The 17,764-nt window shown below is 39.9% G+C and overlaps 1 protein-coding gene across 2 annotated transcripts in view; it reads right to left on the bottom strand.

Moving 5' to 3' along the window:
* arhgef12a (Rho guanine nucleotide exchange factor 12a) overlaps positions 1–17,544 on the bottom strand; it is a 52,026-nt gene extending 34,482 nt beyond the window's left edge. The window contains exons 1-2 of one of the 2 annotated variants that reach the window (XM_087795205.1): positions 16,609–17,544; positions 2,227–2,247 (exon numbers count right to left, since the gene is read on the bottom strand). In XM_087795205.1, the coding sequence (XP_087651331.1) occupies positions 2,227–2,247; positions 16,609–16,640 (53 nt within the window). In that variant the 5' untranslated portion in view covers positions 16,641–17,544. Of the gene's footprint in view, positions 1–2,226; positions 2,248–16,603 lie in introns of both variants that reach the window. The other variant, XM_087795204.1, reaches the window with a different exon arrangement.
* Positions 17,545–17,764: the final 220 nt, after the last annotated feature.

Below are 17,764 nucleotides of genomic sequence, written 5' to 3' on the forward strand. Positions count from 1 at the left end.
TGATGTTTACAAACATATGTGGTTTTCATTGGCAGTGACTGATTAGAAAGAGTTTATCAGAGTGAAAAGATCATGTAGAAAAGGTTCTTGGTATGTTTAGTAAAGAGTGAAGAAGAGGAAGAGAAACAAAGACGTGGTAAAGGAGGACGTGTTCAGGTGGAGACGGTTGAGATACTTTTGTTTTAATGGACTTCATATGCCAAAGAAGTTGGGCAGCGACGAAGAGGATTCACAGACTCATGGAAGTGTGTCTCCTGTGTCTCCTGTGTCTCCTGTGTCTCCTGTGTCTCCTGTGTCTACTGTGTCTCCTGTGTCTCCTGTGTCTCCTGTGTCTCCTGTGTCTACTGTGTCTACTGTGTCTCCTGTGTCTACTGTGTCTACTGTGTCTCCTGTGTCTCCTGTGTCTCCTGTGTCTACTGTGTCTCCTGTGTCTCCTGTGTCTACTGTGTCTACTGTGTCTCCTGTGTCTCCTGTGTCTACTGTGTCTACTGTGTCTCCTGTGTCTCCTGTGTCTACTGTGTCTACTGTGTCTCCTGTGTCTCCTGTGTCTCCTGTGTCTCCTGTGTCTACTGTGTCTCCTGTGTCTCCTGTGTCTACTGTGTCTCCTGTGTCTCCTGTGTCTCCTGTGTCTCCTGTGTCTACTGTGTCTCCTGTGTCTACTGTGTCTACTGTGTCTACTGTGTCTCATGTGTCTCATGTGTCTACTGTGTCTACTGTGTCTACTGTGTCTACTGTGTCTCCTGTGTCTCCTGTGTCTACTGTGTCTACTGTGTCTCCTGTGTCTCCTGTGTCTCCTGTGTCTACTGTGTCTCCTGTGTCTACTGTGTCTACTGTGTCTCCTGTGTCTACTGTGTCTACTGTGTCTCCTGTGTCTACTGTGTCTCCTGTGTCTACTGTGTCTACTGTGTCTCCTGTGTCTCCTGTGTCTACTGTGTCTACTGTGTCTCCTGTGTCTCCTGTGTCTACTGTGTCTCCTGTGTCTCCTGTGTCTACTGTGTCTCCTGTGTCTCCTGTGTCTACTGTGTCTACTGTGTCTACTGTGTCTCCTGTGTCTCCTGTGTCTACTGTGTCTCCTGTGTCTACTGTGTCTACTGTGTCTTCTGTGTCTTCTGTGTCTCCTGTGTCTCCTGTGTCTCCTGTGTCTACTGTGTCTACTGTGTCTACTGTGTCTCCTGTGTCTACTGTGTCTCCTGTGTCTCCTGTGTCTCCTGTGTCTCCTGTGTCTCCTGTGTCTACTGTGTCTACTGTGTCTCCTGTGTCTCCTGTGTCTCCTGTGTCTCCTGTGTCTACTGTGTCTCCTGTGTCTACTGTGTCTACTGTGTCTACTGTGTCTACTGTGTCTACTGTGTCTACTGTGTCTCCTGTGTCTACTGTGTCTCCTGTGTCTCCTGTGTCTACTGTGTCTACTGTGTCTCCTGTGTCTACTGTGTCTCCTGTGTCTCCTGTGTCTACTGTGTCTACTGTGTCTACTGTGTCTCCTGTGTCTCCTGTGTCTACTGTGTCTCCTGTGTCTCCTGTGTCTACTATGTCTACTGTGTCTCCTGTGTCTACTGTGTCTCCTGTGTCTCCTGTGTCTACTGTGTCTACTGTGTCTACTGTATCTCCTGTGTCTCCTGTGTCTACTGTATCTCCTGTGTCTACTGTGTCTCCTGTGTCTACTGTGTCATGTGACAGGACGAGGAGTCGCTCTGCTGAGTCCAGAGAGCCAGAGAGAGGACACTACAAGAGGTGCCACAGGGCCAGACTGCAGCTCCGACCTCAGCGAGCCATGTATGGCTGATACTGACCATGCTGGTCCGACTGTGAAAGACCAGTGTTCTGCTCATAGTGAGAGGCAGTGATGGGCTCTTAGAAGAGGGACCCCTTTGTCCCTCTGTGAGTGTGTGAGTGTGTGCGTGAGTGTGTGAGTGTGAGTGAGCGTGTATGTATGTGTACGTGTACGTGTATGTATGTGTACGTGTGTGTGTGTGTGTGTGAGTGCGTGTGTGTGTGAGCGTGTATGTACGTGTACGTGTGTGTGTGTGTGTGTGTGTGTGTGTGTGTGTGTGTGTGTGTGTGTGTGTGTGTGTGTGTGTGTGTGCGGTACATTAGTTAGACAGGGCGGAGAGAGACGGTACGTTTAGTTCAGACTCTGAGGTCTTCTGTTACACACAAGCGTTGGTTAGAAATCGAAGACAACTGCACAATTCATACACAGTTGTGCGACTAAACATGGAGGATTGTTACCTGTTTGCTTTCTTTGGAAACCTGAAAGAGAAGACAGTCCATTAGTACGTTACAGAGGTGACGAAGCGAAGCTAAAAACAGTTAATATTCTTATGAATATGCAAAAGCACTAAAGCTTCAGTCTCACAGCTTTAAGAGCCAGAGTGGTAAACATGCTAATCCTGATCTAACATTAGAGGTTGGGATGCAGATTAAACCCTTTTCCAGGTCATACGCCCACCGCCTCCTCACAGCAGGACAGTCATGGGTGTGTGTCCCAGTATTTAGTCCATCAGCCAGTGTGACTTAAGTGTAACAATCGTCTACACACTGACTTGTTTTAGGACATAAACCTGTATTTTATCACAATGTCACAAACTATAGAAGTACAGTTTTCTACATTTCTATGGCCTTTATCAAACAAGTATTTCACGGTGCTAATTAAGAATAACATGGTTTAAATGTATCATTTAAAGAAGATACATATTTCGCCCCATTAACACTTTTATTGGCTCCTCACAAGCAAATAAGCTGAATGTCCAGAAAACATTTCACTTTTCTTTATGGTTGACAAACATCGTCTGATCTGAAACAAACCATGAAACTTCACTATTTAAATGTCATATGCATTTAAATAAATGTATTTTCAACCATGTCCTCCAAACAGATGTGTTCTGTTCATGAAAAGGTGACATTTTAAAACTCTGACTATCTTGGGTGTTGAGTTGTTATTTAAGGTGATAAATATGGAACAAAGCCTTCACTGAACTTGACCTGGATATGGATTGTGAACGTACTCAGTGGACCTGCTTCAATAGAGTAGATAGTGTGTGACACTGATCTCCTCCACCTCTCACTCAAAGCTTTTCGTTAGTATAAATTATTTTATTAAATCATCACAATCACATTTTAAAAACATCATGTTTAAAAGTGTCTCCCAAATGAATCTTCACTGTAAGGAACACGACTCAATTCAAACCTGTCTCTAAGACGTTATATAAGGTAAAATATATATATATATATATATATATATATTATATACATTTATTCACTAAACAAACGTGAGAATCCCAGCCAGCGTGAGGAAGATTCTCAAAGTAGCAACATTAACGACAGTGTTTTGACTTCAGGCTCTGCAGCAGCAGCTCAATGGTACGTTTATGAAAAGGACTGTAATAAGTTCCAGAGACTTGAGGCAAAGAAAACTCTTAGTCGCTCACTCCCTCGAAACCTCGCAATTGAAGGGATGGAAAAATCTGCACATAAACACGCCTGAACCGGGACATGGGAAACCCGAGTCAGGAGATGGTAAAACTGAGTTGGCATATGTTTCTCAGCAAATCAGGACCATTTTGACTTTTTTCAGGTTATAGTTCTGCAGTCCCTCGGAATCACTGCTCCAATCAATCTTATTGATTTCACACATGCACTAATGTTTGATTGGTCATGTCAAACAACACATGGGACAAACAAGCAAACAAGTTAACAATAATTCACCACATTTGTGGCGGCTGGTGAATCATTTTCCAGGTGCAGCTCTTGTATGCAGACTTCACCAGAAACATAATAATAACCTGATCATCCAAACCACGCAGAGCTGCTGCCGTCCATCCATCACTGTTACCCTCACAATACACAACATTATTTGAAAACAAACTAGTTAGAAATGATTAAAACATTTCCTATGCGCCAGGACACAAGAGATTGTTTCTACCAACTAATCATTATCCCACACAAAGAAACAAAAATATCTTGTCAGGACCAGGGATCGATCATAGGTTCATAAAGGACGACACGAACCAAGATTATTAGCAGAATGTTAATCAATTATAGTTTCATCAGTTTGAAGAATTCTACAAACGCACAGACTCATCACTGTTGATGATTATTTTCTGGCTAAAAAAGAATAATAATTAAAATAAAATATAAAAAAGATTTGAACATATAAAAACAGCCAAATCGGTGGGAGCCCTAGCGCCCCCTATGGGCCAGCTGCCCCTGCACCACATTATCATCAGTAAGTGAGTAAGAATTCAACATCTTACCCACACATGCAGATAACAATGTTATACATCTATACAAACTTTAATGTCACACTGAGTCAAATGAATTAAGTCTAGTTCACAAGCTCAGGCTTAAATCTCCACAGTTTTGAGGAGACAACGTTGAACTACTTACTAGAACTTAGACTAGAAATACTGTCTCGGTCGCATCAACTACAAATGTTGCTTTCAAAGTCCAAAAGTATTTTTTGCAGCTATTGTGCAACATCTGTTCAGATCACATCTATGAAGATCTTCTACATACAATATTTAAGGTGACAATGTTGATGAAAACGTTTCAAGTCAAAGTCAATTTTTCACTTGCACAGTATTACCTTCAACTCAGAAAACTACTTTCCGTGTGTAAATAGAGACACAAGGACTAGCAACGAACATCTGCTGTACTGTGATGTAAACACAATGTGTTTGAATCACAGAGGCTTAGAATTAGTAAATAATAAATAAACCCTCTGTAAAAATATCCAGCTCAATAAAATGAAAATGTCTTTGGAGGGAAACGCAAACTATGGTGTTGTGGTATTTAACAGGTGAACTTCTTATATTTGTGATATTCAAATGTATTTTCAAGAAAACCTTCAAAAATGAAGCTTTGAGTGAAGATTTGTCAATGAAGGCAGGTGAAGAAGAGAGTGCAGACGCATGGAACGATTGGAGACGACGATCATGTGACATGTGACAGATAAGTGGCAGCAAGAGTGACAGTCATGAGAACTCTTGATGTTTACAAACATATGTGGTTTTCATTGGCAGTGACTGATTAGAAAGAGTTTATCAGAGTGAAAAGATCATGTAGAAAAGAGTGAAGAAGAGGAAGAGAAACAAAGACGTGGTAAAGGAGGACGTGTTCAGGACATTATTATCATTAAATATAATAATAATAATAATCTCTATTTATATAGAGCCTTTCTAGACCAGGGTCACAAAGCGCTTTTACAGCCATTCACACATACTGATGGGAGTAGGCTGTAGGCTGCACCACATGGCGCCGAATCTGCTATCAGGAGCAATCAGGGTGAAGTGTCTTCAGGGACACAACGACACAAGCTTGTCTGGAGCTGGGATTGAACCTGCAACCTTTTGGACTGCAGGCAACCACTCATCTGAGCTATGACGCCCCCGAATATTATTTATTATTTAATAATAGACAAGACAGCATCAGAGCGATCACATGCGTCATATGCCTTGTTGGTGTGAAATAGAAAATGTGCCGCGACATGTGCGAGACATATTTAGACAATAGTGTTGGAAGATGAACATGTTTAAGAGCCAGAGTTCAAGGTTAAACAAGCATTTTCAATGGAATATTTTACACACATTTAGGAGAATCAAGTATTCAGTTTTGAATTGTGACTGAATAGTGAAGAACAGCCAAAGTCAAAGTCTGTGTTTTACAAATATTACAGGACAAATTTTGTAAAAAACACAAATAGTAGATAAAAGATCATGTTTGAAAATTAACTATTTGAATTGAAATTTAACTGTAAATGTATAAAATGAATTATTATCTTTCGATTTGTCTGCATTGTTAAACAACTTAAAAACTGAAATTATTTGAAGATTTATTCTTCCCACAGTGGGAAACATCAACAGCATCATGACATGAAAGATACGTATTATTGATAATCATTATGTTTAGTTTTATTATTCCTTTTTTTTTTACATTTGTTTCTCAACGTATTTAACCGTCTATAAAAGTATTTTACATTTTTCATCTACTGGCCTTTTTCTCCATTTTCTTTCTACAGTATAATTATTGGAAACAACACAATCAAACCCCGTCTGAGTGTCTGTGCGACTGCACTGAAATTCCGAGGCAGTAAAATGAGAGTAAGAGGAGGGATGGGTGGGATCAGGACTGAGCGGGCCTGGGCTTGAATGCTCCATTGAGGTTTGGTGTTTTGATGGAAAACTGTGGAGCAAGAAGCAGGACTTCTGGAGAACTAGTCATGGAGAGTCTGCAACACTGCTATTTCTGTTCCACCAGGAGGAAGGAAACACGCTTTCATTAGGAGCGGCTCGTTCAGAGTTTCTTCACCAATAAGTTCTGACATGTTGGAGCCAGGATTAGAACGTCAATGATCACCAGAGCCTGTTGAAATGATTGGTGCTCACAAGAATGAATGAACCTAAAGATGAACCAGGAGAACCTTTTGTTCCATGAGCTCAAATAAACCCTGAACTTATGGTTAATGTGCATTAAAAACATGTCATCAAAACGATTCTTTAAGATAAATAAAAGCTCATTTCTGACCCATCACTATAAGATACAGTCCATTATCAAATAAATACATGTGGTCATTCAAATGTGACACACACACACACACACACACACACACACACACACACACACACACACACACACACACACACACACACACACACACACACACACACACACACACACACACACACACACACACACACACACACACACACACACGTTATCTAATCTATACATCTGAGTCACACAAAGCTGCTGAACACAAAGACAACATGCAAGAAGTCTAGACTCTGCCATTCTTTCTCAAGACAGCTTTAGTGACGTGAAGTTTCCTACACACTCACAGCCGTCACATATATTGAGGTTATCACTGAGTCAAGGCTTGAAAAGAGACCCAGACAAGCGAGGTGTGTGTGTGCGTGTGTGTGTGTGTGTGTGTGTGTGTGTGTGTGTGTGTGTGTGTGTGTGTGTCGGTGATAAAGAGACAAGAGCAATAGTTGTAGAATCCAAGCTTCAGCCTCGGGGGAAAACACTGCCCTTTCTGCCCCAATAAACCTCATCAGGATTCCTGACATGAGGGCCGGGGGAGACATTTCTTCACGCTATGCTGTCTGTTGTCAGCAAGCAGAGGAAGGAGGTTCAACATGCTACTCTAATGTAGCTGCTAATGTGGGGGAGACACGTGTTCAGTGAGACCTATAGTAGCAAAACTACTGAAATACCATCATGGGCCCATATGTTCATTTATATTTACATTTAGGAGCTTAAAGTATGGCTTCACTCGAGATAATGTTTGGACAGATTTGAAACATTTAATAGTTCATAGCAAAGCACTGAGACTACATGTGCTTCAGCCAGGTAGACTTTATAGAAGCAACAGTTGAACCAATAAAGTTTCTTTCAGGATCAACTTTAAAATTCTGGTTCTTACTTTCAGATCTATTCATGGTCAGGCTCCTCCTTACATCACCGATCTGATCCAGCCTTACACCCCAGCTCGGGTTCTGAGGTCTGTGGATCAGAATCTACTGATGGTTCCACGCACACGACTCAGGACCAGAGGAGAGAAATCTTTTCAGGCTGTTGCTCCTAAGCTTTGGAACGATCTTCTCTCTCTTTGCGCTTGATGATCTACTGACTCCTTTAAGAAACATGTGTGTTTGATGATCTACTGACTCCTTCAAGAAACATCTGTGTTTGATGATCTACTGACTCCTTTAAGAAACATGTGTGTTTGATGATCTACTGACTCCTTCAAGAAACATCTGTGTTTGATGATCTACTGACTCCTTCAAGAAACATCTGTGTTTGATGATCTACTGACTCCTTCAAGAAACATCTGTGTTTGATGATCTACTGACTCCTTTAAGAAACATGTGTGTTTGATGATCTACTGACTCCTTCAAGAAACATCTGTGTTTGATGATCTACTGACTCCTTTAAGAAACATCTGTGTTTGATGATCTACCGACTCCTTCAAGAAACATCTGTGTTTGATGATCTACTGACTCCTTCAAGAAACATCTGTGTTTGATGATCTACTGACTCCTTCAAGAAACATCTGTGTTTGATGATCTACTGACTCCTTTAAGAAACATGTGTGTTTGATGATCTACTGACTCCTTCAAGAAACATCTGTGTTTGATGATCTACTGACTCCTTTAAGAAACATGTGTGTTTGATGATCTACTGACTCCTTCAAGAAACATCTGTGTTTGATGATCTACTGACTCCTTTAAGAAACATCTGTGTTTGATGATCTACTGACTCCTTTAAGAAACATGTGTGTTTGATGATCTACTGACTCCTTCAAGAAACATCTGTGTTTGATGATCTACTGACTCCTTTAAGAAACATGTGTGTTTGATGATCTACTGACTCCTTCAAGAAACATCTGTGTTTGATGATCTACTGACTCCTTTAAGAAACATCTGTGTTTGATGATCTACTGACTCCTTTAAGAAACATGTGTGTTTGATGATCTACTGACTCCTTTAAGAAACATCTGTGTTTGATGATCTACTGACTCCTTTAAGAAACATCTGTGTTTGATGATCTACTGACTCCTTCAAGAAACATCTGTGTTTGATGATCTACTGACTCCTTTAAGAAACATCTGTGTTTGATGATCTACTGACTCCTTCAAGAAACATCTGTGTTTGATGATCTACTGACTCCTTCAAGAATCATCTGTGTTTGATGATCTACTGACTCCTTCAAGAAACATCTGTGTTTGATGATCTACTGACTCCTTCAAGAAACATCTGTGTTTGATGATCTACTGACTCCTTTAAGAAACATCTGTGTTTGATGATCTACTGACTCCTTCAAGAAACATCTGTGTTTGATGATCTACTGACTCCTTTAAGAAACATCTTAAGACGTTTCTATTTGTTCAGGCTTTTCCTTGGATTTCTCGAACTCCTGTGTTGTTCTCAGTATTATCTTGATCTTTAAAGTATGTACTTTTTTGAGTATTGTTTTGATTGTTTAAGCACTTTGTGACCCTGGTCTGGAAAAGCGCTATATAAATAAATATTACTTACTTACTTACAATAATCAACCTCAGAGTTTAGGATCACGGTAATGCATGAAGCACAAAACTACCACATGTTTATGTTAGTTTTTAAAACAAGTGTATCTTCCACTGTACATGTCAGCTGAGCTGCTACAATAGTTAGGTTCAGGTTGGTATGAAAGAAACTCGGTCAAAGACACAACTTTTGAACATGAAGGTTAATATATTTTTGAAAATGTCATCTTTCATCAAGTTTTTATTCTTCAAGCACGATCAGAGTTTGTGTCTTCACACTCTTTAAAAAACACCGCAGTGATTTTCTTTTGTATCGTCTTTTTTTTGTGCCGTGAGGTTGGTATGGATTCTAAAAAAAAACGGATAAATAAAATAAACTTAAGTGCAAATATGTATTATCCTTAACAATTAAGATATGATTATACCTGTGTTTTCTTACAAATTAAGAAATGATTATACCTGTGATTTTCTATACAAACTTAAGATATGATTATATCTGTGATTCTTTACCATTTACTATGTGATAATAATATGTTTTTCATGTTTAAAGTTAATGGAGGCGGGACTAGATAAGCTTCAAGCTTCTCCCGCTGTTTTCCTAACTATGATGAAATGATGAAATGTGAACCAGACTGTTGTGATGAAAGCATGTGTTCTGGTGACAACACATCATGAATCTAATGATCTACAGGACATCAAGTCAATAAATGTCCACCAGGATCAACAAATAAAGCAGCATCACATTAAACGTCTATTCTTCCCGTCGAGTTCATGACGATAAACCAACAATGATGTTCTAAGAACACTTGAACTTCCTGTGCTTGTACCGACTCTGGTTAAGTGGAAGTAACGTCCCTGGAGATGTCGTGACAAACGATGGTGTCCAGAAGCATCAGCATCACACGAGACCCCGAGCTTCATGCACTTAAAGATTGAACCCACATTCAAACACATGTATACGCCTCTGGCCATCACCTCACTTTTCTCAGATGGTATTTTATCGAGGAAATGTTGAACCTCCCCCTCAGCTCACACTACAAGAATAAGATTACAATACACTTAACAAAACAACACAAATAAAAATAATAAACCAACACCAAATAATACATTAATGCCAAATTAAATATCTGCACAGGTAATGGAACAGGAAATTAAATGTAAAAATCAAAGGGTAGAATATGCTCATAATGTACTGTGTACTAGTAAAAACAAAAACTGTGGTTTGTTTAATAACATTTTTAAATCACCGTTTGATTACCTGTGCCAATAACTCAAGGTGACTTCTTATTCCCGAAGGTTGTTCAATGTTTATGTCATTACTCTTCCCTTAAATCAATAACAGGTGATTGTGTGTTTAATTGTGTTTAACTCAAGGCTCAGTGATGTGTGTGTTCGTCAGTGTAGCAGGAGATCACTGGTGCGCAGAGAAATCTAACTAGTTCACGCCGATCACTGATAATAATAATACTGCATGACACAAGTTTAGTTTAGGTCATAACAATGTTTACTAACTAACCTACTCTAAATCGTGATGCTCACAGATATGATGAAGTCTCACATTAATACATTACAACTCAGTATCTGTCATATTCTTGTAATTATTAAATGTTTCAAGTATTAAAAATGTAATAGAACTGAACTTGAGATACCGTTACATTTATAGCTTGTATGGAGAAAAATAAACGTGATTTTCTTGTTGGTGCCAACATTCCAGAATCAGAATCTGATATTTACATTTTATATAAACTCATAAATGTGTCTTTAATGTGACTCTGTGTCTCCAGTGACAGCAGAGATACGGTCGTAATCATTCAATACATCAGTCTTTGAATCAGAAACATGTTGATGGTGTTAAGATTTAGCGCTAAATGAATGACTTCACATATTCAAGCAGATCAATGATCCACAGAACCTTCATTTTAGCTCCAGTATTAGAACCTCCCAGTGCATGAGTCTAGTTAGTGACCACGCATCACTCTCTTTCCATAAAGACATTTACATTAGAAAATGTGCTTAAGCCCCGTCCACTGAAAACACTTGACCCCACCTACACTGCCGTTATTGGTCAAACGTGGATGATTGTCACTGCGTGTCATCAACCCTGGAAGTGTCCACCTCCAAGACACGTGTATACAGAGAGAAGCAGAACGTTCTGCCCTTTAATAGTATGTGTTGCTGGTAACAAGACTGAGTTCGACCAACTAAAGAAATGTTTAAAGGAAAAATCTACTATTTAAAAGAGAATTGTTGCCACTTAAGTTGCATATAAACGAACAAGGCTCTGTCTTATAAATCCATACATAGGAAATCATTTAATATCCATACTACCAGTAAACAGACATAATCTATCCAATGCATCTTAAATATAAACTAAATAAAGTTTAGTTCTACCTAAACTAACCTAATGATCTGCTGATAACATATTTAATTCAACTTCAAATCCTCACTTGACATCTATACCTGTGCATAATTCCAACGAGCACATCAGTGTAAAACATATCCGTTAGATTAACTAGGTTAACATAATGAGGTCAAACTGTCTTAAGTGTTGCAAACTAACAATTCTTCTAATTGGCTCAAGTGAGTAAACTTGCTTCAGGGAATCTAACCTTCTTTGGCTCATTTAAGTGATTGGTTGAGAATATTCATGATGTATGATTGTGTGAGTGTGAGCATGAAAATGACTCATATTAGCTGCACAATGAAATGTTCAAGACCATCATCATTTCAAGTGAACGTACTTTTCTAAAAACTCTGGTGCAGCAAGTCCTGGATTCCCTTGAGCAACACAACAAACCTCTGACTCATCTCTGTGGCGAGTCTTTATGAGGCAGGAAGCATCAACACTGGTGTCTGGTCTACAAGGATGACGACTAATCAAGTTCTTTCTAACCCAACCCAACCCAACCTAACCTAACCTAACACACTGGCTCGGTCCGGAGCCTCATTATAACATCATGGCTGCGTCACGTGAATAAAGTGATTCAGGAAAGCATCGTCTTTTGTTTACTTCAAATATAAGAACATGATTCAACAAATCTAGCTCAGAACAGGTAGATTCGAGCCTGAATTGTTTAGATCTTTAGTGAACAATTACTCTTCTCTGTAGATGAGATCAGCGTCTTAGTGACTTCTGGACACTGGTTTGAATGGAGGACTCAGAGCAGCTGACACAGCTTCCTCTGATGCTAGCAGCTGCATGATCAAGTACAGGAGACGTATGCAGGCGTGAACAGCTGTTGTTCACACAAGGTAGAAACATTCATGTCAACTGCAGAGGCTTCCTCGGCTTTCATTGAGGAAGATACTAGCTTAACACTCCCGACTCACTCAGTGAAATACAGCAGAATCAAATAAATCACAGCATTATTCAATTGATTTTATACAATATGAAGGTAAAATATGAAGCTACCTTGTGAACAAGTTTTATTTCTGGGGGAATAAAACCATTAGAAATTAAATGCATTTCTATACTTCGTGTTAAATCTATCAAATGTCTTGAGCCGGCACGTGTGGATTCAAATACATTTAATTCTCTACTGTCACCACAAAAACATTCTATGTCGTGTTTACAACACTGACAATAAAAGCTTCTATATCACAAACGTCCGACTCACTCGTGCATCTATACAGAGATTGTTTCTGTCCTATAATAGGAGCCTGGTCTGCTGGGCAGTGCAAGGGTTATTCTTATGCTCTAACTTATGAAGGAAACTGTTTTGTTAGGATATTTTTGGAATAAAAGAACCACCACATGTGTTTTCTCCACATGGACTATTATGAGCAGAAAAGCAATAAAAAATGCCTGAGAAAAAGATATTGCTATAGAGAAGAGCCAAGACTTGCTTAGAGATCAAGGAAAGACTATTTTTCATTTTGTTTGAAATATATATTTGAATATATGTCATCAGAGGCCAATGTTCCCATCATTTATAATGCAACCTAAAGTAGAGGCAACATGTTGCAGGTAATGAAGTCATGCAGGATAAAAGTAAGACCATTATGAGCAGATATTTCACCAAACCAGCCTCCCTAAAGTACCTGACCCGCACAATCACCTTCCACTGAAAGCCTTTGTCAACCATTTAGTGATGTCACCAGCAGCACTTCCCGGGAGGGCCTCAGGGCGAGAGGAGAGGGTGGGAAAAAACGTGGAGATCAGCAGAACTCCATGACAAAGGGCTAGTAGCACCCGAGCCCAGTTGACGTGAGACTCTCGTCCCACCAGAGCCGAACCCGAACCCACCAGAGCAAAGAACTAGTTTTAATCCAGGATCCGCTCCCGTCACCGTCCGTTTAGACAGAACGACTGAACCAATGACCAACGGATCAATAAAACTATGATTGAATCTCAGGCAATGACTCACCAGCTGCAATTTCACAGCAAGTTAAGCTTCAGAACCAGCTGACTGAACCACCTCAGGCGACACGTTTAGCATCGACTCCAACATCAGGTTGGAATTAAACTACTGAGACAACCTGCCAACAGTACGTTTCCAGGTGGGAATCAAACTAGCAATGAGTTCAATAGTCAACACTTTATTTACGTAGTACTACATATTAAAACGACAAAGCTGTTGTCAACTTCATTATTCATATTCATTTATTATATTTTCAAAACAAGTGCAAAGAAGCTGCGTCATGAGAATCGACTTTATCACATGAACCTGCACCAACGACAGTAAATACTTTTATCACAAGTTAGACATTCAGAACGTGCAATATGTTCTATATGGAAAAGTTATCTCATAGTGACAAATAGTTCTTAAATCAAAGACTGATTCTTTCCAAATGTTGCTCTGACCAGGCAGCGTCCACTGAGGTCAGTACATTATAGTTCACTCGCTGCCACAGTCGTCCAGGCCTGACTGAATATTGCATCACACGCCAGGCATTTTCCCCAAAATGTCAACCGTTACAGGGATTGTTGAAGCATGTGATCCATATTTGACTTTGAATTAAAGATGATCAGCCAGATTTAACATGTGTATATTTAACAATTACTTTTTGATCACAACAACTACTTAATAAATGAATCATATTACAGGAGTACACAGATATACATGAGATTAGCCAAAACACGAGTATGTTTTCGATGTAACATGTAACCGATTGTACTCAATGAAAAGAGTCTAGTGACACATCAACGGGTGAAGGCTGGTGTAAAACACAGTTAAGCCTCTAGTTCATGTGCTCGTTTCATAACCTTTCGTAGCTGAACCTGAGCAATGAGCTTCAAGCGTCGGATGCAGCAAATGCATTCCAGTGTGTAATCCTGCTCTCTCTGCAGGTATGTGTAACTGCTGCCTCGACGACTGCACATCATCTTACGAAGAGTGAACACCAACAGACCTTCACGCTCATGCAACTTAACGTGGTTGACGTCCAAAGAGAAGCTACTGGATCATTTTTGTTCAGCCCAGTCTGTCTCGTGAATTAAATCATATAGATCTGAGGTGTCAGGAAATATTGAGGACCTTAAATAACTAAATCAATAATACATTTTTGTATCAACTTTTTCTACTGATTTTTTAGTAACAATTAACAAATATTCACTTGATTTCTCTTGTACTTTTCTTGTGAAATACAAATATAGATCTTCAGTAAGTTGATTGTTTGAACGAAACTCACTTGATCGTTGTTCCTACAGTATTAGAATATATTGTATTGTCGACACTGTATCATGATACACATCGCATGCACGATACACACTCCTATTACTAAAGGTTGTTTATTTCATCCACACTACCAGAGTCTTGTAATCGTATGACTGAACCAGTGAAAGTATCTAAACACTAAAGTATTACTCACAGAAATGATACATACTGCTAACCTGGTTAGCTTGTTATGGTGCTAACTCTCTATGAATCATAAATTAATGAGACTTTCTATAATGAAGGACTTTATATATGAATAAACTGCTTCTCTTACAAATTAACTATTTCAAATACTATCTATAACTTGAGCTGCAAACATCAAAAAAATCTTAAAATAAAACAAACCTTGAAGTGTATTTACAGCCACTGCTGCGTCTCATATGTACTATAATTATGAATTAATTCATACCATCATAATAAGTTTAATATGACCATAGGATGAGCAGCTGTGTCTAAATACATGTGATGACACGTCACTATATCAACAACCTTCTTTATTTAACTCTCAGGGGATCACTAGAAACTAGGGGTGAGTATTGGCACGAGATCGATGGTTATCAACGGTTATTTGTTGAGTGTTCTAGACCAGGGTCACAAGCGCTTCAACATCCACACACTGATGGCAGTAGATATGATACACATTACAGGCAACAACGGTCACATCGTGGCGTCGACCACAGGATTCAACCACAGGATTGACCAATGAATGAACAGCTTCGAGGTCAAGTTGACGCCTCAGATAAGGTGATTAACTTCAGTTTGCTCTAAATCCTGAGATGGTTCTAATAGGTGTAGCAAGAGTTTTAAAGGCTTAGAGGTAATAGTGATGTTGAAACGTACACAAGGATCAACAGACGAGCCTTCAGACGTGTAAAGTGTCTGTGCTGAGCTCAGCAAAGTTATAATGACATGATAGTTACATGATATAATGACTGAGTCAACACGCGTGTCCACACTCGTGAAAACATGCATCTGCCATTCCTGTTAAACAACATGACAACATGAACACATGAACAAATGACCATGTGAACGCATGACAACATGATCACATGTAGACATGACTATGTGAACAAATGACAACATGATCACATGACAACATGATCACATGAACACATGAAGACACGACTATGTGAACACATGATCACATGAACACATGACAACATGATCACATGAACACATGAAGACACGACTATGTGAACACATGATCACATGAACACATGATCACATGGCCACGTGAACGCATGACAACATGATCACATGAACACATGACTATGTGAACACATGATCACATGATCACATGAACACATGACTATGTGAACACATGATCACATGATCACATGAACACATGGCCACGTGAACGCATGACAACTTGATCACATGAACGCATGAAGACACGACTATGTGAACACATGATCACATGAACACATGGCCACGTGAACGCATGACAACATGATCACATGAACACATGATCACATGAACACATGACTATGTGAACACATGATCACATGAACACATGACAACATGATCACATGAACACACGACTATGTGAACACATGATCACATGGCCACGTGAACGCATGACAACATGATCACATGAACACATGAAGACACGACTATGTGAACACATGATCACATGAACACATGATCACATGACTATGTGAACGCATGACAACATGATCACATGAACACATGACTATGTGAACACATGATCACATGAACACATGATCACATGATCACATGAACACATTATCACATGACTATGTGAACACATGATCACATGAACACATGATCACATGACTATGTGAACGCATGACAACATGATCACATGAACACATGATCACATGACTATGTGAACACATGACAAACGACCACATGAACACATGATCACATGAACACACGAACAACAAGACTGCAAAGGTCATACTGTACCTGTCAGTGAAGCTGGACTGTGTGTCACTCATTGGGCTTCCGGGTCTAGATTTTTAACCAAATATATCCGATGATCATTTTCCAGAGAGTGATGCTGTGATGTCATGGAGTGTCATGGAGTGACCTTGTCATGGAATCATCTCAGTCCAGGAGGAGAAACGCGTCGATGGTGAAGGAAATAAATAACTTGCAGGAGCAAAAAAACACAACTGCTCCCTCTTGTCAAACACAACATTAAACACCTGGAAGGTTCTTCTGGGCCTGGTCCGTGTTAGCTGCGCAGACGAGGAGGTCCAGGTCGATGGAGGAGAAAAGCAGGACTAGCTCAGAAACCTTGAGAAGGTCCAGTGATGACCATCGAAGCCCTCGAGGCTCCAGCTCTACAAAGATGCTGTGACTCCTGCTTCCATCTGCTCTGCTGTCTGAGGACGAGTCTCTGGACTTTATTCCACTAACTTCACTGAACACTGACACACAAGACACTGATGAAAAATAACCAAAACCTACTTTAGCCACGTTTAGAGATGATTCTTTCAGGAAAATAAACTTAACTGTGGAGTCAAACTATGAAACATCTATAACAATAATAATATAAACAACGCGTCACTTGAAGCAACCACATAAATCAAGTCTCCTCCAGGCTAACACTGCGAGACCTTCCTTGACTCCATGTTTCCAGGATCGTTTCTCGGCTCAGTTCCCGAGGATGGAAACAGGCTAACAGGCTAGCTGCTAACAGGCTAGCACAGCCGCTAACAAAGTCACAAACTGGCTCCTGAACACGAGGAAAGTCCGCCAGGAGTTTAGGAACTTGTAGTAAATTGATAAAGCCGTATTTTCCCAACGCGAGGAGTCCTTTGAATCCGGACAGAAGTTGTGGAAAAGGTGGAAAATCCAACTTTCTGCCGCTAGCAACGCCCTCGCCAGCTAGCTGCTGATGCTAACTGCTGATGCTAGCGACACAACCACTTCCGCCGGGATGAGAAGCTGCGACAGGAAAGTAGTTCTTGGATGTAAACAAGGATTATAATATTATATTTCATCATAAATCCTCCAGAAACCAGCGATTATACTGACACACACTGTACTAACTACTAACGTGCACTTGTTTGTTTAAACTAATGCAAATTAATAAAGAATATTAAAAACATAATAA

This window comes from Callionymus lyra, chromosome 7, assembly GCF_982586985.1.
Source record: "Callionymus lyra chromosome 7, fCalLyr1.hap1.1, whole genome shotgun sequence".
In the NCBI taxonomy this organism is placed as follows: Eukaryota; Metazoa; Chordata; class Actinopteri; order Syngnathiformes; family Callionymidae; genus Callionymus; species Callionymus lyra.